The 23,011-nt window shown below is 50.2% G+C and overlaps 1 protein-coding gene across 2 annotated transcripts; it reads right to left on the bottom strand.

The window, feature by feature from the left end:
- Window positions 1-1,269: 1,269 nt before the first annotated feature.
- Window positions 1,270-16,940, bottom strand: RD3 (RD3 regulator of GUCY2D). Of its 2 annotated transcripts, none has more exons than XM_032136930.2 (3): window positions 16,564-16,940; window positions 5,869-6,178; window positions 1,270-4,055 (listed from the first exon to the last, which is right to left on the bottom strand). In XM_032136930.2, the coding sequence occupies exons 2-3, from the start codon at window positions 6,162-6,164 to the stop codon at window positions 3,764-3,766; spliced, it is 588 nt and encodes a 195-aa protein (XP_031992821.1). In that variant the 5' UTR covers window positions 6,165-6,178; window positions 16,564-16,940; the 3' UTR covers window positions 1,270-3,763. The 2 variants fall into 2 exon arrangements, with proteins under 2 accessions (XP_031992821.1, XP_031992822.1); XM_032136931.2 differs by having other exon boundaries at window positions 5,869-6,175.
- Window positions 16,941-23,011: the final 6,071 nt, after the last annotated feature.

Genomic DNA, 23,011 nt, shown 5'->3' with positions numbered 1-23,011 from the left:
TCTACTAAAAATACAAAAAAATTAGCCGGGCGTGGTGGCGGGCGCCGAGGCTGAGGCAGGAGAATGGCGTGAACCCGGGAGGCGGAGCTTGCAGTGAGCCGAGACTGCACCACTGCACTCCAGCCTGGGCGACAGAGCGAGACTCCGAGACAGTGTCTGGCTCTGTCACCCAGCTGAACTGCAGTGGTACCATCTCAGCTCACTGCAACCTCCACCTCCCAGGTTCAAGCGATTCTCCTGCCTCAGCCTCCTGAGTAGTTGGGATTACAAGCATGTGTCTCCATGCCTGGATGATTTTTGTATTTTTAGTAGAGATGGAGTTTCACCATATTGGCCAGGCTGGTCTCAAACTCCTGACTTCACGTGATCTGCCCCCCCATGGCCTCCCAAAGTCCTGGGATTACAGGTGTGAGCCACCATGCCCAGGCCACTATCAATTTTTAACATTAATTGTCAAAGTATGAAGGAATCTTGGTTCCAACTGTGGAAGAATTTTAATCAAATAACATAACAGGGATCTGAGTAAAGAGTATCATTAGGCTAATTTGCAGAATTTTTATCATTTGTATTCAGTCACTAACTTATTGCATATTAACATGAGTGTTCCAGAAGCACTCTATCTTTAAGCAATGCTTCATTATGGAATTACATAATACTATATGACCACTGGAAAACAAACTGCAAATAAAATAAAATAACAACAACAACAAAAATAAACTGCAACTTTCTTGTCAATTTGTGGGACTTGATTAGATCCTTGTTCAAAGGAATAAATGGCAAGAATTATTTCTTGGGAACAGAGAAATGTGAATATGGACAGGACATTAGGTAATATTAAAGAATTACTGTTAATTTTGTTAGGAGTGATAATGGAAGTATAGTTACATAGGAAGAAGTTCTTATTCCTACGTAGTGCATACCGAAGTATTCAGGGGTGAATTGTCGCAACATCTTGGGATTTATCTTAAAATACTCCACACACAAAAATAAAGACAATATGGCCAAATGTTAGTAACTATTAAACTTTCATGGTAGGTATATGGGGCTTCTTAAACTTTTCCCTGTACATTTTTGTGTGTTTGAAGATTTTCATAAGTTAAAAAAAAAAATGTAGTCACCAAGTAGTACAAGCTTCCCACCCACGCCCTCTAGTGGCTAGTGGTATTGAGCTGGGTGCAAACAGGCTGGCTGTAGTAGTCTTGAACACGCTCAACCTGTCCCCTCCAAAATACCACCAGCCACACATCAGATACTTAAAGGACACTCTCAAACTTTTTGTTCCTTTATTTGTGGTTATTGAGGTTTTAAACATAGAAATGGAAGCAGACCTCATTAGTCCCTTTAACAACCTGGATCCAGAGGAACAACTTCCGGACCGTCATGAATTTGAGAGCCACCAGCTGGGATTGCCTGTAGTAGTCTGAGGAGTGTCTGAGGAGGCTGGTGGATTCTGTCCACATGTCTGCGGCTGGAAGGGAAGGTTTTCATTGGCAGCCAGTTACTTAAACTTAAAAAAGAACACCACATTGAAAGCTAAGGTCGTCCTTCTCTTTGGGGAGAATAGGTACATGTAAGGTGATAGGGAAGGAGAAAAATAGACATTCTCTTATCCAGCCTCCTTTGAATCTCCCTCCAGGTTAGCTACTTCCTCTAAAGCATTTGCTGACCCACATCCAGGGCACCCGGAAAGCCCACAATGTGGAGGCCTTTTTCTAATTCTCCCCGAACACTTTTGCCCCTACCAGCTGAGCGGTCTGCTTACCAAGAGTCACTTCTGCTTGTTCCAAAACTCTTTTATGCCATTTGTTCTTATTGTTATGATTAAAGTGCAAACCGAGAAAACTTAAGTGTAGAACTCCCACCAGACAAAACATATAGGTCACAAAAAAGCACAGCTTGGACCCTCATCAAAAGTTTGGCAGCCAGGCACAGTGGCTCATGCCTGTCATCCCAGCACTTTGGGAGGCCAAGGCGAGTGGATCACGAGGTCAGGAGTTCAAGACCAGTCTGGGAACACAGTGAAACCCCATCTCTAATAAAAATACAAAAATTAGCCGGGGTGGTGGCACGTGCCTCTAGTCCCAGCTACTTAGGAGGCTGAGGCAGGAGAATTGCTTGAACCCGGGAGGCGGAGGTTGTGATGAGCCGAGATCACGCCACTGCACTGCAGCCTGGGTAACAGAGTGAGACTCAGTCTCAAAAAAAAAAAAAAAAAAAAGTTTGGCAACGAAGTGAACTTTTTATGTCTTCAAATAAAATATGTAAGATGTTTAAGATGTATATTTTAAGTGATTCTCAACTTCTACCAATTATATTAATAAGCCAATCAACACTTTCATCTTGATAGTGTTGGATCAGAGGTTTTCTACCATCCTATGATTCTCTGTCCAGATTCAAGTGAAAATCCAAAAAAACTTCAAAAGAGAAGTTCAAAACCAAATCATTCAAAAAAACATTTTTTCCACTGAGGGAATACACAGATTTTTCCCCCCTGTTGATTATATCTCCTCCGGGCATTTTATTTAGGCTACTATTAAGGTCCACTTGCATTTTCTTCACGTGTGCTGGTAGTTGAGGGTAGACACTTTCCCCACCCATCCCCCTTACACCCCACTTCAACCCCAGAGTGTGTGGGAAGGCCTCCAGGCCTTCCAGATTTTCCATGGATGATCCACACATTGGGTAATCCACATGCCTAACCATGTTAGAAAATGAAAGGACAATGAAGCTGCAGGAAGCTCTTCTAGAACATTTCACTCAGCTGCCTCAAGGTCAGTTAGGGGTTTGGGCATCACTTTCTGGAGAAAGCCAGAGAGCAGGTGTGACCAGCTGCAGAAAGGGGAACCCTGGAATTGAGAAACCTGGGCTCTTTAGAGCAGCATCTGAAGGCCTTGGAGCTGAGCCTCTGGAAGAAGCTGTTAGGGACTGGCCACAGCCCCTGTGATGACATTGTGGCATGGGGTAATGAGTAACCTACCTCCACCCCTAGCTACACTTCTTGGAGAGCAGCTTAGATTCTCATCCCACCGCCAAGGTAAGAGATGGATCAGGCCACAGGTAGGTAGAGATGTAGCCTTTGGACCTGTCCCTTCATAGCCCAGGATTCCAAACTCAGGAACAGACACTATTCATGCAGGAACAATCTCACTGTTCATGAGGAGCTGGTTGCAGTTAAAGGCAGAAGAAGTGTCCCTCTCTGAGCCTCAAGTTCCACATTTACTAGCTGAAGTGAGTGGATCTAATTGTCTCTCTGGCCCTTCCAGCTGTGCCTGCCTATGAGGCTGTGTGTGACCTACCTGCAGTGCTGAGCTCAGCCAGTACTAGCAAGAGTGGATACCAACCAACAGGTCCCTTCTCATCAGGGATGGGGGTAGGGGAGTGAATGGGACATCCCTGAAATTGGGGTGAGAACCTAGGTCTTGCAAAAAGGCAGGGCAACTGTCCCCTTTTAGACAGAAGCAGGAGATGAGGATGGGGCAATGGTCTGTCTTCCAAAACCTTGAATCTGCCAGTTAGGGAAGGGGCTGCTCCTGCAGACTAGCGCAGGAGAGGGAGAGGGCGGTGCCGCTCTACGACCTAACTCGGCTGAGGAAAGGATGGGGCAGGGAGTTGCTTCATTTTATAGCAGCGTCTTGGGATGGGGCCGCCTCTTGGGTCTCCTCTTCAGGCCTAGGTGGGGATGTTCCAGGGCCTGGCATTCCGGTCACCGGCCTATCATTCCCCCTGCAGACGGCTCCGCTTCTGGGCAGGGAAGCGGCCGGGGTCAGTCGGCTTTGGGCGCCCGGAAATCGGGCATGCTCCAGGACCGCAGTGGCGGCGGCGTGTCCCGCTCCACGTCCTCAGAGACGGTCCTGATGTCGCTGGCGAGGGGAGAGATGCGCGCGCGGGTCTTGAAGGTGGCCAGGCTGCCGCGGGGCCGCAGGCTCCACTGGCGCGTCAGCTTGTGGGCCTCCTCTTCCTGCTTCATCCTCTCCAGGACCTCCTGCAGCACGGAGCGGAAGAGCTGGGACACCTCCTGCACCTCGGGCTCCTGCTCCGCCAGCAGCTGCCGGAACCTGGGCGGGAGGGGAGGGCGCTGGGGCCATTCACCCACAACAGCAGGCCTGGCACCCCGGGGCGTCTAACCCCGAGGGGCTGCCCGTGCATTGTCGTGGCCAGTTAGCCCACTCTACCCTGCTCCTGAAGCGAATCGGGAACCACCCCACGCTGCTACTGCTTCAACCAATCCTGCGTTCAAATCCCAGCTCCGCCACTTCTGGCCTCCATTGGCCTCAGCCTCCTCGTCTGTAATCTGAGATGACAGCTGCCTTGGTGTGAGCTATAATGAACTAAGGTATGTAAAGATCCTGACACTTACCTAGGGTTGTTGATGACAGAGCATTAAGGGGAGCCCTTTGCAGTGGCAGCCTTACTGATGGGAGGCCTTCTGGCTAAGCCTCTCCTGTCTCTTCTCCACCCACTGGCCAGCGTGATCTTTCTGAAACCTATATCTGATTATGTCACTGCCCCTGTGATATTCCTTCCAGGTGAGCTGTTTGCCATGCACAGGAGTCCCCTGATACTCCCCAGGAAGACCCTGCACATCAGCTGGGAAGAATCACTAGTGGCCCCACATGTTCCAGGTTCTCCCAAGGCCCTGTGTGTTTTCCCAAGCTGTTTACTCTGCCTAGGCTATCTTTGCTTAGAACTCACAAGTTAATGTTAGCAAGTCTATTTAATACCAGGTTTCCTCCACCAGATTGAGAGTCAGGACTTCTCAGCAGTGACATGAGACCAGAAATGAGACAGGACTATCATGAACTGTGTGTACCCAGCCTTCCCCCTCACTTTTGAGGTTTGATTTGCCAGACCAGATTCCCTTTTCAGCAGCTCCACCCCATGACCCACCCCTGTCCCCAGGTGCTTCTGGAATAGATACACTTTGGGAGGCTTCCACAGTCCAGAATCAGAAAGCTGGGGGAGGGTAAGTTTCTCCGCCTGGAGGAAGAAAGGGGAGGGGTGGTAAAAGCTCTACAAAAACCAAGGAGTGTGGACGGGGCTGAAGAAGGTGAATGGCGCTGAAGGAGAGGAGCTTTTAAAGGGAATTTCAAAGAAAAAGGTGTACAATAAATGCATATGTTGGTTAAAGGCATGGGTGAGGGAAGATTTTGGGAGACTAACAAGAATTTTAAGATTTTTATTGTGGATTTATATTCCTTTACAAAGAGAAATGTAGACAAAGAACTTGAGTTATTTTGAAATTACTCGATGCTTCTTTGACATCAGCACCGATCCTTCTGAGACAGGACCATGTGGTCACAGCTTCAGTAAGGTTACATTTATATTCAAGGAACATTGTTGCACCCAAGATCTAAATGTGCAGTGCCCCAGGGTTTTGTCTGAACCCTTCCTACACACACACACACACACACACACACACACACACACACACTCACCTGTGGGCAGACTAGCGTGAAAGCTAACATAAGCTAGGATAATTAAGAATCTGATTTTGGAGAAATGTCTGGGAAAACTTCTCCAAGAAGGTAATATTGAAGATAAACTGACAAAAGAAAAGAAGCCAGGTAAGTTAAAATCCAGGACAGTAACAATCTGGGCAGGGAGAAGAGAAAACTCAAAGGTATTGCGTTCTCTTGAATCAAAATTCACACGCCTCCAGGAGCTGCCTCCTGCCTCCCGCTGGACCCCTAACCCTAGCCCAGCGTTTCACGATCTCTTTCAGACTCCTTTTCCCCTCTTGCTCCTTCTAACAGATAACTAGATCATCCAGGCTCCCTGGCTCTAGTCCTGGTGGCCTCAGGCCCCTGCCACTGCAGCCACCTTTCCTGGAGCCTGCAGCCCGGCAAGGGTCCCCATCCCAGTGCTCACCTGAGGATAGCAGGCCCACAATAGGATGGGTGGATCTTAACGCAGACATCCTCCAGCTGCAGCTGCTCACTGGGGCTGAGGTCATAGGTGGGCCGGGGTGTGCTGGCCAGCCAGCTGTAGTCCACACCGGTGCAGACCTTTCTGACCGCGTTGCTGCGCTCCCGCTGCTGCCTCTCAGCCTCTCGCATCTGCCCTGTCAGCTCCATCATAAGTGTCTCCAGCACCATCTCAGCAGGGCTCCTGGAGGACAGCCGGGACGGGGCCTCGTTCCACCGAAGCCATGAGATGAGAGACATAGCCCCTGGCCCTGCTGAGACAGGACAGGTGTGCATCTTTCCTGGGCCCCTCTGTTAGTCAGGGTGGAGAACCTGGGAACCCAGTGGGGAGAGAGGAGAGCTGGGACCCAGGGGAGAAGACCTGCTCCACCCTAACAGCTGAGTGGCCTCAAGTAGGTGGCTTAATTTCCCTGAGCAATCATCTCTAATTCTGTAAGACAAGATAGGGCTGTTGTGAGAAGCAGTTGTGAATAAACTTTGTACACTGTAAACATCACATAAAAGTAAGAGATTCTTGTGATTATGATCCTTAAAGCATCCCCAGGATTGTGCCCAGACAAAGGGCCTCCTGAATCCCCACTAACTCCCAACAAAGCTGGAAACACATGGACTATGGCTGAGACAAGCTTTCCCTATGATTTAAGGGGAACACATACACACTCAAACACTCACACACACTCACAATACACACACACACACACACACACACACTCAGAACAGATACATCCTATGTCAGTCTACCAGGAAAACACCCTCAGTTTCTAAATGCCTCCAGCCTATTGACGAAAGACACTTAGAACTCTATGGAGTTGGCCAGCCATGGTGGCTCACGCCTGTAATCCCAACACTTTGGGAGGCCAAGGCGGACAGATCACCTGAGGTCGGGAGTTCAAGACAAGCCTGACCAACATGGAGAAACCCTGTCTCTACTAAAAATACAAAATTAGCCAGGCATGGTGGTGCATGCCTGTAATAATCCCAGCTACTCGGGAGGCTGAGGCAGGAGAATTGCCTGAACCCGGGAGGTGGAGGTTGCAGTGAGCCAAGATCACACCATTGCACTCCAGCCTGGGCAAAAAGAGCAAAACTCCGTCTAAAAAAAAAAAAAAACTATATGGATTAACATTAACCTGAAAAAAACCAACTTACCCACCATTCATTCATTCAGCATTAATCAAGCACTGTGTACACCTCTGTGGAGGGACATAAACATGAAAGGATGATGCCAGGATCCTGCTCTCCAGGAGAGGCAAGATTGGTTGAGCAAACACTGCAACATCAATGGAGAGAGGGAACTCTGCTGGTGAAGCATAGAGTCAGCACTGATGTGGGAGGGGAAGGAGTGACCCTAGATGGTGAAAGCAGCCAGAGTGGGCTGAGAGGTGAGTGTGGGCTTCAGACACGTGGGCTGATGGAGAAGGGGTCCCAGGTGGAGGGAGGATCCGGCCACAGAAGAAGGTGAGACAGCTGGAGGTCTGACAGCAGCATCATGGAGCCTCCACACAGGCCTGCTCAATACGAATTTGGTGAAGGATAGACCAAGTAGATGAATGAACGGGTGAATGAATGGGTGAATGAGCTACTCCATGACCTGTCAGATGTGGTCTGTGCTTCTGACAACAGTGAAGGGAAATGACATTCCCAAGCTAAAGCCTGAAGTGGGTCTTCAAGGGGTCTCACTTCCCCTTTCTGCACCTTTCTCCCTCCAAGCAGTTCCACCTTCCATGCACCAATGATCCCATTTCTGCTTAGACCCTCCATATGCAGAAAAAAGAGGTCAAATGAACTCAGTCTCAACAGCATGGTGATGAGGGAGGTGTCACCTCCAGAGGACACATGCATTTTTAGGCCACCCTCCCACCACCCTGCACCCCAGTGCTTAACCCAGAGAAATGAATTGTTAAGGTAGATAATCAGACACAAACGAGAATATTATGATGGGGTAGCAGCAGCCTTCTGGAAGGCCACAGCTAAATCTCTACTTACCGATGGAGACTAGAATGACCAACTCCTTTAGCAACCAACAGAATTAAGAAATCTGAAAACGGGCCAGACATGATGGCTCATGCCTGTAATTCCAGCACTTTGGGAGGCCGAGGAGGGTGGCTCACTTGAAGCCAGGAGTTTGAGACCATCCTGGCCAACACGGTGAAACCCCGTCTCTACTAAAAATGCAAAAATTAGCTGGGCATGGTGGCACATGCCTGTGGTCCCAGCTACTCAGGAGGCTGAGGCAGGAGAATCGCTTGAACTGGGGAGGCGGAGTGAGCCGAGATGGCGCCACTGCATTCCAGCCTGGGTAAGAGAGCGAGACTCCAACTCAAAAAAAAAAAAAAAAATCTGAGAACTTTCATTCTCCACTCAACCTAAGCCTATCACCAATGGAGGCTTCAGATTACACAGCTGATCGCTTCCTGGGAGGGTGGGACGAAAGGACGAACCATTAGCTTACTCCTGGGGTCAGTAGCAGCTGGGACGTTTACGTCTTAGCCCTCAGCTGCTTTATGTGCCCAGAATAAAGAGGTTGGGTAGTACTGTGTGTACTGGGGGGTGGGAGTGCAGGGGTGGGGGTGTCATGGCCAGAGAGCCATTAGCATCAGGAGCCTGGCCCAAGGCTAAAGGATTCCATCAGTTCAGGCACAAGGACTGTAACTGTAACTGAATGTGTCACTTTCCCTGGAGTGTTTGTATTTTTAAAAGTCTATGGGTTAGGTCGATGCTTAGCACCAAAAGAGTGAATGGTGTAGCCACTGAAGAGCACTACAGGCATGAGGAGTCACTGTTCCTGCAGAGGCTACTGAATGTGCTAGGCTGTTGCACAGCTCCATGCCTTTGTCAGGTTCCTCCCTCTGCCTGAAATGCCTGCCCATTCTGCATGGAGACCAGGTCCAGGGTCAGCACCCTCGGAAGCTTTTCTTGACCTTCCCACCTCCGAGGTAGATGTGGCCACAATCTACCTTGTCCCCTGACTGCACTCTGCATAGGTGTTTTTCAGAGCTCAGGAGCACTTTACGGAACGTGACTGCCTACCTCCCCTGACCCCGAGTGTGGTATGTGGGCAGGGCCTGTGCCTTATTCACCTTTCCATGCCTGGTGCTGGACATGTAGTCAGTAGGCACTTAATAAATAGCAAACAAATGAATGAATGAGCGCCTGGACAAAGGAACGAATAAATGATGGAGAAGCTATAACAGCTGGATCAAGGAACAAGCCCCACAGACCTGACCTGACCTGACCTGACCTGACCCTGAACAAGAAGGCATTTTCCAAAGCTCCTTAGGGAGATTTTTTTTCTTCTTAATCTGGGTTTGAATTTGAGCTGAAAGAAGAGAGCAAGAGAGTGGCTTGGCAGTAGAGGGTTCTCCTGTGGCCGGGAGAAATGTGGGAGAATAAATGGGAGACACTGAAGAAAACTTTTGCCTCCAGGGCAAATTGACTTCAGAATATCCATGCCACGGCCACATAAGCTAACAGACTATTAAATAAAGCATGTTCTGTTTCCTCCCTTGTCAACTATACCTTCCTAACCACGTGGAGGGTGAGATTCAGACAGCATTCTTGGACTCCTCAGAGTTCTTCTCTGGCACATGGAAGTGGGTTGGGACAGCTCCCGGCCCTCAGCCTGCCTCCCTCTCTTCCCACCTCCGCTTCATGCCACATGGTAAGGGGCCTTGCAAACACGTGTGGGGACACCCCAGCTTTCACCTCCAAGGCCCAGCCACACCCCTGCAACCAGCCACCTCTTTGCCACCCTCTGACTTAGGGTTGCTCGCTGGCAGTGCCGTCTGCCCTGCTCAGCGGCCCCTTCTGTGGGGAAGTGGGCGGGCGACTGTCTGGCAGGGAATTCTGATTTCAGTCCCTAAGCCTGATCTCAAAGGGAAGTGCCCACAGGTTGGCATGTCTCCTGGACCCCCAGACACTTCACCTCAAGGCAGAGTAAGGCCAGAAGCAAGTCTGAGTACAGCCTGGGGTGCAGCCTGTCTGGGGTCCCGCTTCCCTGGGCTTAAGGCTCCCGACCTGAGCTGGCCACTAGAGAAGGTGCTTTGTGACCCGCCTCCCCCAACTCCAGATGGCAGGGGCTGAGTGGGGCGATCCCACCTGAGTCCTGAATTTTGTGGGCTCTGAGCCTCTTTGGCCCAGGTGTAGGGTCTCACAGGGGAGGAGGGTGTTCGGAGTCATCTCCTGCCCATCCCCTCACTCCCCACAACTCTGGCCAGGACTGGAGGCTTTGACGGAGACAAGATTTCTGCTGGTGCTATTTCTGTCCCCGGTGCCAGCTGCTCCCCCAGAAGGCTCTTCAGTGGGTCCGATTAAGTTCTTAAGGGCAAAGGAGGGAGGGAGAGACAGAGGGAGGAAGAACAGAGACAGAGAGGCAGGAGGGCAGGCTAGACAGAATCCAGAGGGGGCCACCTTATCCCAGGGTATCCCCAGAACCTGAACCTCGGCTGAGACTGGGAAGGATGTGGTGCCTGGGGGAGGTCTGTGAAACAACAGCAAGAGTGACCTTTGCTGAGTGTCTGGCACAATTTTCTACACCGCCTGGCTCCAGATTCACCACCGTGGCAGAGCCAACTCCTCAGTGTAAGCCCCAAGGCCCCCGCACTTGGCTCACGACCTGGTGAGTGGCAGTGCCATGGTGACCTCAGAATCTTCCCATGATGAACGGTTCCTACTCAGTCAACAGCACTTACAACCTGCCTCAAACACATGAACACTGATTGAATCCTCGTTTTAAAAAATTAGGATAGGCCAGGCACGATGGCTCATGCCTGTAATCCCAGCACTTTGGGAGGCTTGACTTCAGGAGTTCAAGACCAGCCTGGGCAACATGGTGAAACTCCATCTCTACCAAAAATATAAAAAATTAGCTGGCCGTCTTGGTGCGCGCCTGTAGTCCCAACTACTCGGGAGGCTGAGGTGGGAGGATAACTTGAGCTAACTTGAGCCTGGGAGGTAGGGGTTGCAGTGAGTTGAGATCGTGCCACCGCACTCCAGCCTGGGTGACAGAGTGAGATCCCCATCTCAAAAAAAAAAAAAAAAAAAAAAAGGAGATACCCTTTATCAAGTTAGGAAAGATCTCCTTCTTTATATTTAAAAGAAAAAAAGCCTGGGTGTGGTGGCTCACACCTATAATCCCAGTACTTTGGGAGGCCAACGTGGGTGGATCACCTGAGGTCACGAGTTCCAGACCAGCCTGGGCAACACAGTGAAACCCCGTCTCTACTAAAAATACAAAAATTAGCTGGGCATAGTGGCAGGCACCTGTAATCCCAGCTACTTGGGAGGCGGAAGAATCACTTGAAACTGGGAGGCAGAGGTTGCAGTGAGCGGCCGTGCCATTGCACTCCAGTCTGGGCGACAGAGAGAGACTCTGACTCAAACAAAAAAAAAATTAGGATAACTGAGGAAGTTTGAATATGAGCTGGATATTAGAAAATAATCCATGGGGCCGGGCGCAGTGGCTCACACCTGTAATCCCAACACTTTGGGAGGCCGGCACAAGTGGATCACCTGAGGTCAGGAGTTCAAGACCAGCCTGGACAACATGGTGAAACCCCGTCTCTACTAATAATACAAAAATTAGCCAGGCATGATGGTGCGTGCCTGTAATCCCGGCTACTTGGGAGGCTGAGGCAGGAGAATGGCTTGAACCCAGGAGGCAGAGGTTGCAGTGAGCCAAGATTGCACCATTGCACTCCAGCCTGGGTGACAAGAGTGAAACTCTGTCTCCAAAAAAAGAAAAGAAAAAAAGAAAACGATCTGTGGAATATTGGCCAATAGCTCAATCTTAGGAGGGGCTGAAGTGTTTACGGGCGACTACAATATCTTAGATTCAAATAGTTCAGAAAACATTACATAAATATGTATACACACACCCCATAAACAGGGTGTTGGGGCTCAGAAACCAATATCCTAAGATACGGCATTTGGACATGCTGAGCTGAAGAAGCCTGGTGGTCTCTCTGGCCCTCCCCACGGCCACCTTCCCTTCCAAAGCCTTTGTCTGCCTAAGATCCAGATCCACCAAAGGGAACAATGGTTTTTTTCTTCCCCTTTCTTAAGACCGAGAATGAACCCCCACCTAAACAGACCCTCTCACAGGATAATGTACAAGTTAATTTCTGATCCCTGCCCTGTTCATTCTCCCTAGTAATCCTCTCACCAGAACTGCTGTTCTCCCCTCCCATAACCTGCTTTGCCAGGATGGTATATAAGCTTCCGAAACCCAGTGTGGGTGAGCAGTTCCTCTGTGATTCTCCCCATGTACGCATTTGTGATAAATGTGTACGCCTTTTCTCCAATTAGCCTTTCTTGAGTTGATTTTTAAGTGAACCTTCATAGGGCTAAACCCTTGGCCCCTACAAGAGCAAATATGGCAAAATATTAGCAATTGTTGTATCTGGGGGATATTGATGGATATTTATTGCACTTTTCTGCATGCTTATGCATATTCAAGTTTAGAAGTTGGGAAAACTCTACCTCAAAACTCACTTGTGCAGGAAGCCTTCCTGATTCACTCTACCTCACGGCCTGCGTTATTCCTCAGGACCCCTGCCTGCAGTTCGTATTCTGCTCATTTCTGCTGCTGTGCCCTTCTCCACCCACGAGCCTGGGCATCGAGGCCTTGCACAGTGGCATGTGCGGGGAGGGCCTAGGGCCTGCAGACTGAAGCGCAGGTCTGAGTTCTCATCCACTCACTCACTCAGCAAACACAGGGGGAGTGTGTGACCTGCCTCTCGCTGTGCTAGGTGCTGGGACTCCCTCGAGGAGTGTACACTCAAAAGAGGGGGGAAAACAAGCAGACAAGCAATTGCGATATCACCAAAGGCACAACTCTCCTGAGTGGAAGGAGACTCCTGGGCCTCGGCTGTGTAATCAGCGCAGGGTGTGCCCAGGAAGTGCCTGCCCCCTATTCTCTGCATAACCGCCACAGCTCATTAACCAGCGGGGCCTTGGTTTCTGCATTTATAAAATGGTGTTCAGACGCCAGCTCAGCCCACTCCACAGGGCTCCTCTGAGACATTTGGTAAACTATAAAAATCCTGTGCAGTGATCAGGGGTTGTAATTCTTATGAGACACAATCAGGTGGCTAAAAAGTTCACCTGGAGGCCGGGAGCGGTGGCTCATGACTGTAAGCCCAGCACTTTGGGAGGCCGAGGCAGGCAGATCACTTGAGGCCAGGAATTTGAGACCAGCCTGGCCAATATGGTGAAACCCCATCTCTACTAAAAATACAAAAATTAGCCAGGTGTGGTGGTGGGTGCGTGTAATCCCAGCTACTCAGGAGGCTGAGGCATGAGAATTGCTTGAACCTGGGAGGTGGAGGCTGCAGTGAGCCAAGATGGCGCCACTGCACTCCATCCTAGGCGACAGAACAAGACTCTGTCAAACAAAAACAAAAAGAAAAACAAAAAGAAAAACCCACCTGGAAAGAGATCTTGAAGGCTCTGTAGAGAGGGGACAGATGACCAAATCCAATGATGACACAAAACGAGAAGAAAAGAAATGAAAGCCAGCTAAGAATGTGGGCTGGGCCCTGCTTGTTAAGACCCCTATCCACCTTGGGGTCATCGGTAAGAATCTTTGGGTTGCATTTCCCTCTTTTGTCTGGGAGCCAGGGTGGGGACAGAGTTGCTGCTGTCCGTTGACACATACATGCCTGCCGTTCCCTCTCCCCATATTCCCTCTGCGGAGTCTGGGGCCTGGGGTCCAGTACCCTCCCCACTCTCACCCCCACTCACCACCTCCACTGCTTTTGACCTCAGACGCATGCTGGGCGGCCTGGCTGCGCCCCCACTCCACCTCTGTTTGATCACCAGCTCAGGTGGAGCAGGCTGGGCTTGGGGAGACAGTGCAGCCTTCAGCAGAGAAAACCTGAATTCAGTTCCTATGCCCTTCCCCTCCCGCGTATGCTGCCTGTGTCCAAGTCACCTTCATGGCCCCAAGCCTCAGTTTCCCCAATCTATAAGGGAATGATAAAGGTACCTACTTCAAGTTACTGTGAAAATCAAATGAGGTCATGTCTGTGTAAATGTTTTATTTTTATAAACTAACAATAAGCTGGTTCACCTAGATCAGTGGCTACCATTGTCGCTTAGTACAGATTCTTACCGTGGGGTCCTAGGGAAAATTCAGGGATTTATGAACTTGGGTGGGGAAAAAAGTCATCTTTATTTCCACTAACCTTTAACTGAAATGTGGTATTTCCTTTAGTTATGAATGAGGGCCATAGACCATAGACGGTAGTACCAGTAGCCCCGTGGCTTTATCTCCAGCAGAAATCACAGATTTTTCACAAAACGCTTTAAAGTTGTTATTCTTGAATTATCAGGTATGCTCATCACTACTATGAAATTGTGGCATTTATTAGACTTGCTACTAGGTTTTATTATTTCACATGTTGATAGGGAAGCACACATATTACTGTATCATAAATCGTTTTTCCTTTTTTTTTTGATAGCTGCATTTCAATAGAGCTTGTTTCCTTTGTAACCCAATGAATTTACTTTTATGCATTTAGAAGCATTTTTCTAAGAATGTGTCCACAGGCTTCACAGACTCCCAAAGGGTGCACAAAAAGTAAAGGATCCCCTGGCTTGGTGCAAGCTTGACCCCAGCTTTGTTTCTGGCCTTCCCCAGCCCTGGCTTCTGGTCACCATGTTGGGAGAGCTGAGCCTCCTTGTTTCTAGAGAGGGCCCAGGTGGTGCGGCCTCGGGTTTACACAGCAGAGCGGATGATAGGGAAGCCCTCGCATGTTCTGTCTCTGCCTTTTGGCGTCACTCACCCACGCCCGTTATCTTCCCTTCTCTGATCTTCTCTTTCCTCTTTCCTTTCCCCTTCATTACCCCTTCCACCCCCACACTCTCAGAGCCTTCCTTTCAGCCTATTTTTGAACATCCCTGAGGATAATGTCTTTTCTGTGGCTCCCTGGGAGGCGCCACTACCAGCTGTGGCTCGTTAGCTGTGCTGGAAGAACTCTCCCGTTGTGCCTCAAGGGCAAGAGGAGTCTCTGGTTCCAGCTGGCACTCAGAGGGGGACCAGGGATGTCTCAATGGTGGGAACAATGGGGAGTGTGACCTTGGAGCTAGAAACAGGGCTCTGACCCCCTGCAGGAGGGATGAGAGTGCCCTCACCTCTAGTGAGAACTGAGGACCTGCACTGGCCCCAGCCAAACAGTGAGGGCGTGCAGACCTTGCCCAGGAAGGCTAATTTCTCAGTGCAAAGGGAGCCACGGCCAGGGGACCCAGCCCGGGTCCTCCACCTCTGAAGCTGAGCTAGGCATCTGCAGGCCAGGGTGGGGGGCTGCTCTGTGTGACTCGCCGGGCCCGGGCATGGAGCAGCACCTGAGTCAGGCTGTCCCAGAGCGCCAGCAGCTTCACTGCACAGGCAGGCTGGCTCTGCTGACGCCAGACCCTCAGTCTGGGCAGAGACTTCTCAGTGGGGGCAAAGAGCAGGTGCTTCTCTGGCTAATCTTCCTCCCAGCCCTGTGTTTGGTAAGGCCCAAGTCCAACTTTACAGATTGCAAATTGACCTCATTTCTCTTCGGCATCATAGAAAAATAACCTGTAATCCACCAAGCCAGGTATGAGCAGGCCTGACCTGTGGATCCTCTGCCCACCTGACAGACATCTGCTCATTCGTCAGGAACCCCTCAAGAGACAACTCCTCCCTGCAGCCGGCCCCTCACTGCCCCCCAAGCATGGAGCACTGATCCCAGCCACCAGGGCCTAACACAAGGGCCCATCACCACGGCATCTAGCAAACATGTTTCTCACATTTTGGGTTGTATTTATCTCTCCCCCACGTAGCTATGAATTCTGCAAGGGCGAGAGGAATGTGGGTTGAATCTGCTGCACACGGTAGCACTTGATAAGCGGTTCCTGAATGAATGAGTGGATGTCAGCCAGTCCTTCCCATTCTGAGGCAGAGGTGCAGCCAGGAGAGGGCTTGTACACAGGTCTGACTGACCACAGCGGGAGGGGACTGATCCTCATCCCTTGGTTGCAGCTGGACTTTCCTTCTAGGCCCGATCTCCGTGGCGCCCCACCCTGCACCAATCTGCCTGGGCCCGCTGTCCTGGGCGTGTTATCGGGGATGCACAGACTGTTCCATGGTCGAGGGGACTGAGGCACATCCATCACCCTCGTGCCCTAGGTGCTGCTGCATCCCCAGAGCCTGACTCTGTGCCTTGGACTTAGTAGGTGCTTGAATCACAGTTCGCAAACCCATGCAAGAGTCTCTGAGCTGGGTTTCACTTTCCTTCCCCCTGCCTGTGTCCACTCTATAAAGGCAAAAGGGAACCTGCTGAAGCTGGGTCCTCCCCAAGAGGCTTACAGTTCCAGAACAGGCAAAAACGATGGCTTCCCACAGGTTTACAAAACAAGGAGCAGGCTATAGCCCCAAGGATGCTGCAGGACCCTCATCGGTTCCAACTCCTGTGGAACTGATGAGGACTAAAGGGGCCTTCCTGTGGCCATCTGGGTCCTGGAGGTGGGCGGCTTTCTAGGCTCCCCAGCCTGCCACACCCCCTGAGGCCGCCCCACCCAGCTCCATGCCTCAGCCCTAACTTCCAAAGGTGCAGCTGTGCCAGGGTGCGGGTGGGGAAGACACTGTCTCCTTGGGAGACTTCCATCTTACCTCTGAGGTCAGCCTCTGCTCAGGTGCAGCGTTGCAGCAGGGGGTCTGCGTTCTGCTTCCCAGTCTGGGAGAAGAGAGTGTCTGGATATTTTCAGGAAAACAAAGAAAGTTGAGCAGCCACAGCAGGGCAGGGCAGTCTACATCCTCAGGTCTCCCTCAGCTTCTCTGCTGCTGCCGGCTGGCCTCAGGCTTTTGCCTCTCTTTGGTTCTCTGAGAAGTTTTACCAAGAGAAGAGACAGGAGGAGAGATCCAGCCTGGGCTATTGTTTGTGGGGTGAGTGTGTGTGTGTGTGTGTGTGTGTGTGTGTGTGTGTGTGTGTGTCCCGCGAGGCTGGAGCCACAGCTTCCCTGATGAACCATGGAGGTGGGCCAGCTCCTGAGCTGCGGTTGCCCTGGAGACCCACCTAAGCCTCTTTGCCTGGAGCGGCATTATCTGTAGAGGGAGTGGCTGATCTGACACAAAAGCCTGAGGCGACACAGGCCCGGGCGGTGAGGGAGCACTTGTGTCCAGATGGCATTCTGGTCCCTTCCTCCTCCAGCCGGTGCTCAGTGTGGCACAAACTGGGCAAGACCATGCTCACCGAACCCTCTGCTGAGCCCTAGGTGTACCTGCTGTTGGCAAATGTTTCCAGCTGCCTGGTGGGTGGCTCTGGATGGAGATCCCCTCTTTCTATCAGCTCCCTCCTACAGGGAAGGGGTGATTCTGGGTGCTGAGGACAGGGACCTGTGAAGATACATCTCTGCCTTTGCCCCTCCACATCCCTTGCCTGTCTTCCTCTCTGCTTATCTAAATTATTTCCTTCCCTCGAGGCAAGCTCAAGAGCAGACAGTTCTGACTTTCAGAAGGAGGGGCTATCCAAGGAGAAGAGGAACGTGGAACATAAAGCATTGATGTTGAGGTATTTGAGATAACATTTGGGGATAGCAGAAGCATCCTGTTGCTGTTCTGCAGCATCCCACACTCATGTCTGGGCCTCCTTCCTGTCTCTGCTCTCTGGTCACGCTGTCACTTGTAGACTGTTCTGGTTAGGAGCCATGTGTGGGCCAGCTTGCACCTAACAGACGTTAGTAGCACTAAAACAGATGCACGCTGCCCCGTGAGGGGCATGGGAATACTGTAATGGCATGAAGCTGCATTATAATAGATCTTAGGTAATCCTGTGCTGGGTGATAGCATGACTTTTGCACACATCTGGTTTTGACTGGGTTGGAAATAAAGCAGAAAGTACAGCCAAGAAGAAATTAAACAATGGCTGACGAAATGGACTCAGGTTGCCCACCTGCCTGCCTGCATGATTTTGTCCCTGAGTGATTTGTCACTCTGTGCTTGCTCTGTGGCTGGTTCCACTCAGCTGGTTCTATCCGCCTTCCCTCTTCATCCATCAAGCAGGCAAGGGTCTTGAGTCAGGTGTTGGATCATATACTTCTCTTGACCAGTTCACAGCACGACAGTCCCAAAGATTGAGTGGGTCACTTGGGGATGGAAGATCCCCACATTTGAGGGAGCTGAAGCTGACTTCCTCTGACCCACAGTTCCCAGGCGGCCTCCACCTCAGGGCCAGCTAAGGCCAGAGTCACCCAAAGCAGGTAACTGGGAGTCCTCACCTCTGAGCACCCCACCACTATCCTAGCACTTTCCCAAGGGGCGTGGCTTGGAGGTCCAAGGGCAGAAATTCCTGGGCATTTCCACACTGTAGGGAAGGGAGCAGCGGGATGACAAGACTTTACCTCCCCTTTAGGAAAGTTGCTGGAGGCAATGAGGAGAAGGGGGCAGGGACTAAGTCACATGCTCATCTGTGCAGCACGTATTTCTAAAGCACCATTCTACAGGGGCACGAAGCTAGGAGTTGGCTGAGCCTGGCTCTTCCCTCTGTACACATCGCAGCCAAGCCTGTGTGTGCTGGATCAGATGAGGAGGAGGTGGAAGTCTGGCAGGCAGGTGGGGAGCGGGGACAGCATTAGGGCCCAGAGTTAAAGGCTTTTATCTCCAAGTAGTACAACCTTGGGTCTGCTACTGACCATTCTGTTTGAATAAAAACAATTCTGCCCTTTTCTATAGCCATGCTTTTGTATTAACATCTCCCCTTCTAATGCACACACAATGAATGTAAATAAGATCACAGAGGACAATGTCTTGAGCCATCAGAAAGATTTTGTCGCAGCAGCTGCCAGATGAGCTTCAGGACTCCTGACCCTGGGATGCCAGGGAACAAGCACACAGACGACTTATAGCAGTCTCCCTGGCAGACGCAGCCGGCCCCTCTCCAGCATTTTTCAAATGGTGCCTGTGATTAGAAGAGGGAGGCACTCCCTAACCCACGACCCTCCCTGACGGCTGCCTTGATACCATAACTCACAGGCCTTGGTGGGTGTGTTGACTCCTCATTTATTCTGATTTGTTCACCTGTGGAGGATTTGTGATTATCCTTGCTGAGTGTGAATTTGCTCTAGGAAGAAAAGTTGGCAGTTGTTTTTCTCTTGTTTGGCATGGATGGAAGTTGCTGAAGCATAGATATTCAGCAACCACCAAATGCAGAAACACCGGTGGCGACCACAACATTGCCTCATAGATGGCATTTGATTAATAAATTGGAAATGTGGAGTTATGAGGCGATTGCATGCAAGCCTCGATTAAAATCCGCACGGAGATTAGAGATAAGCCCTGTCTCTGAGTGTGTGTGTGTGTGTGTGTGTGTGTGTGTGTGTGTGTGTGTGTGCGCTCCTCCCGTTCTCTCCTCCCTGGAGTCTTTCCAGGCTATTTCAAACCATTTCTAACCACTCAGTCAGGCGTTGGGTTTTCCAAGTCCTGCAGAAGGTCTGTGTAGCCCAAATCCCAAATGAAGTTGAATTAAATGGACAGAATATTCATAGGTACAGACCAGACTTGCAGTTACTTAGAACTCTTCTCTCTGGGCATCCCTCTTTCTATTCCTGTGGTCACACTTCCTCTCCAGGTGCTACGGACTGAATGTTGTGTCCTCCCCAAAATTCAATCTTGAATCTCCCAAGGTGATGGTTAGGAGGTGGGAGCTTTCGGATGTGATTAGGTCTTAAGAGGGGAGCCCTCAGGAATGAGATTACTGCCCTTATGAAATGGTCTCAGAGAGCTTTTTGGCCCTCCTACCATGTGAGGACACTGAGAAGATGCCTCCGTGAACTAGGAAGTGGGCTTTCAGCAGGCACTGAATCTACTGGCACCTTGATCTTGGACTTCCCAGCCTCCAGAGCTGTGAGAATTAAATTTCTGTCATCTATAAGCCACCAGTTTGTGATATTCTGTAATAGAAGCCTGAATGGACTCAGACATCAGGTACAGGAAGCAATGTGTCTGACGGCAGGAAAAACGAGAATGCTCCCTTCCCTGCCAGCTGGCTGGGAATGAGGCATAAAGCATTTCTCATTCATTCATTCATTCATTCACCAAGCATTTATTGGCTGTCTACTCTTTCCAGACAGCACCTTGACTCTCCATTTCCATAGACTTCACTGACCACCGACCACAGCTTTTTTTTTTTTTTTTTTTGAGACGGAGTTTTGCTCTTGTTGCCCAGGCTGGAGTGCAATGGCACGATCTTGGCTCACTGCAACCTCCACCTCCCAGGTTCAAGCAGTTCTTCTGCCTCAGCCTCCTGAGTAGCTGGGATTACAGGCATGCACCACCACGCCTGGCTAATTTTGTATTTTTAGTAGAGATGGGGTTTCTCCATGTTGAGGCTGGTCTCGAGCTCATTGACCTCAGATGATCCGCCCGCCTCAGCTTCCCAAAGTGCTGGGATTACAGGCGTGAGCCACCGCGCCCAGCTACAGCTTCTTTTCAGTTCTGCCCTGTGGTCTGATGGACTAATGTGAGGGCCTGTGGCAGAAACAGCTAGCTGTCCACCAAGAGTCACATTTCTCCTCCAGAGTACATGAACATGTAGTAGACATGTTCCTAGGAAGCAGCTGTCCAGCTGGGGACTTCATTCCCCATCCCTCCTCCCATCTAGGTGGGCTGTGTGATGATAGGGTGTAGATGGAAGGGACGTGAGTCACTTCAAGGTGCGGCAGGTAGACACCCCTGTGCAACTGTCCACCTTCCACCTTTCCCCTTTGCTGATCGTCAGCCAGGACTCTGAGGCCCTCGGGAGTGGGGGAGACACAGTTTTGAAGGAGTTTAGGTCCCTAAATCACTTCGTGAAAAGCTGCTCACCCATCATTCATGTTGAACTGTAATGTGTGCAAAAAATCATATGCTTATTGGGTCAAAGCACTGAGTTGGGGTTTCTCTGTAATAGCAGTTGGCACCACCCAGCTCACACAAAACCCTGTGAGAAGGGGTGGGTGTGGAAGCGCTGCCCTTTCCTAGGTTCCTGAACATCAGGGCTCTTCCTGACATGTTCACCGCTGGTTTTTTCATCATCACCTTAAAGACATTACTTCATCCCCTGTTGTCTCATACCTCTGTGCATGGTGCCCACTCTACTTGGAGTCCCCTCCTACCTGGGGAAGTTAACTTATTGCTCAAAGTTTAGCTTCATGGTAACCCCTTTGTGAATTATCCTCTGCTGCTCCCTCCTCTCCACTCTGAAGCCTCATTCTTTTTTTTTTTTTTTTTTGAGATGGAGTTCTGCTCTTGTTGCCCGGGCTGGAATGCAATGACATGATCTCGGCTCACTGCAACCTCTGCCTCTTGGGTTCAAGCAATTCTCCTGCCTCAGCCTCCCAAGTAGCTGAGATTACAGGCATGTGCCACCGCACCCAGCTAATTTTTGTATTTTTAGTAGAGCCAAGGTTTCACCATGTTGGCCAAGCTGGTCTCGAACTCCTGACCTCAGGTGATCCACCCACCTTGACCTCCCATAGTGCTGGGATTACAAGCGTCAGCCACTGTGCCCGGCCTGAAGCCTCATTCTTCCTTCCATACACACAGTTGATCCTCATTAACCTACCAAAATACTGGCAAATTTGCCTACTCACTAAAATTTATTTGTAATCCAAAAACCAATACTCATAGTACTTTTTTTTTTTTTTTTTTTTGATTCAGAGTCTTGTTCTGTTGCCCAGTCTGGATGAAGTGCAGTGCTGTGCTCTCAGCTCACTGCAACCTCTGCCTCCCAGGTTCAAGCGATTCTCCGACCTCAGCCTCCCAAGTAGCTGGAATTACAGGTGTGTGCCACCACACCCAGCTAATTTTTTTTTTTTTGAGACGGAGTCTCACTCTGTCACCCAGGCTGGAGTGCAGTGGCAAGATCTCGGCTCACTGCAAGCTCCGCCTCCCGGGTTCACGCCATTCTCCTGCCTCAGCCTCCCAAGTAGCTGAGACTTCAGGCGCCCACCACCACACCCAGCTAATTTTTTTGTATTTTTTTGGTAGAGACGGAGTTTCACCGTGTTAGCCAGGATGGTATCGATCTCCTGACCTGGTGATCCGCCCGCCTCAGCCTTCCAAAGTGCTGGGATTACAGGCGTGAGCCACCACGCCCAGACTAATTTTTATGTTTTTTAGTAGAAACGGGGTTTCACCGTGTTAGCCAGGATGGTATCGATCTCCTGACCTCGTGATCCTCCCGCTTCAGCCTTCCAAAGTGCCGGGATTACAGGCGTGAGCCACTGCACCTGGCCTACTCATAGTATTAGGTTGCTGTAAGAGTAATTGCGGTTTTTCCCATTAAAAGTAATTACTTTTGCGCCAACCTGATACTTTTGTGGTCATTCTAGACACGTAGAAAAATGTTAGTGACCTGATGGGCCTGTTCCCTGCTGAGCTTGAACAAGGCATGCTCTGCCTTCTTGTTCCAGCTCTCATGATCTTAAGTGTCCTTTTCACAGTCTATTTAGTGCCCCACTTTTCATACTTTGTGCTTTTTATTGGTGATTTTGATATTGAAAATGGCCCCAAGCATAGTGCTGAAGGGCAGTCTAGGGTGCCTAAGTGCCAGGAGGCAGTGACGCGCTTTACTACGAGTTAGATCAGCTTCCTTCAGGCCTGACTTAGCGCTCACTGCTGGTGGTGAATTCAGTGCTAATGAATCGACAATATACAGTAAATAAGGTGTCTTTCAATAGAAATGCACATAAAACAAGGTTATGTATTGGTCAGCTGACAAAAATGTCATGACCAGAGGCTTCAGGAACCTCATCCAGGACGAGGACTGAACCTCACCCTGTATTTCCCCTGGGAGCAATGGTTCAGTGTTTGCTAATTCACAACTTTATAGATAATAACTACTGTGAATAACAAGAATTGGCTGTGCTTCACACCATTTCCTGAGCATTTAATCAGCATCCCTGCAGAAGAAGAGCTCCCCAAGGGCAAGGAGATCAAGCCCCAGCACACGGTAAAAGCTAAGTTTGTGTTTGCTGTACCCACAGAGAATGCATTAGCCAGAGTGACTGGGCTTGGTCTCTGTGTTAAACAAATGCCGTAGACTTGCTCCCCACTCTCCTGAACCTGAAAGAGCCCCAAGAGA

Source organism: Hylobates moloch, unplaced genomic scaffold (assembly GCF_009828535.3).
Source record: "Hylobates moloch isolate HMO894 unplaced genomic scaffold, HMol_V3 SCAFFOLD_18, whole genome shotgun sequence".
Lineage (NCBI taxonomy): Eukaryota > Metazoa > Chordata > Mammalia > Primates > Hylobatidae > Hylobates > Hylobates moloch.
This window is presented reverse-complemented; position numbering and strand designations above follow the sequence as displayed.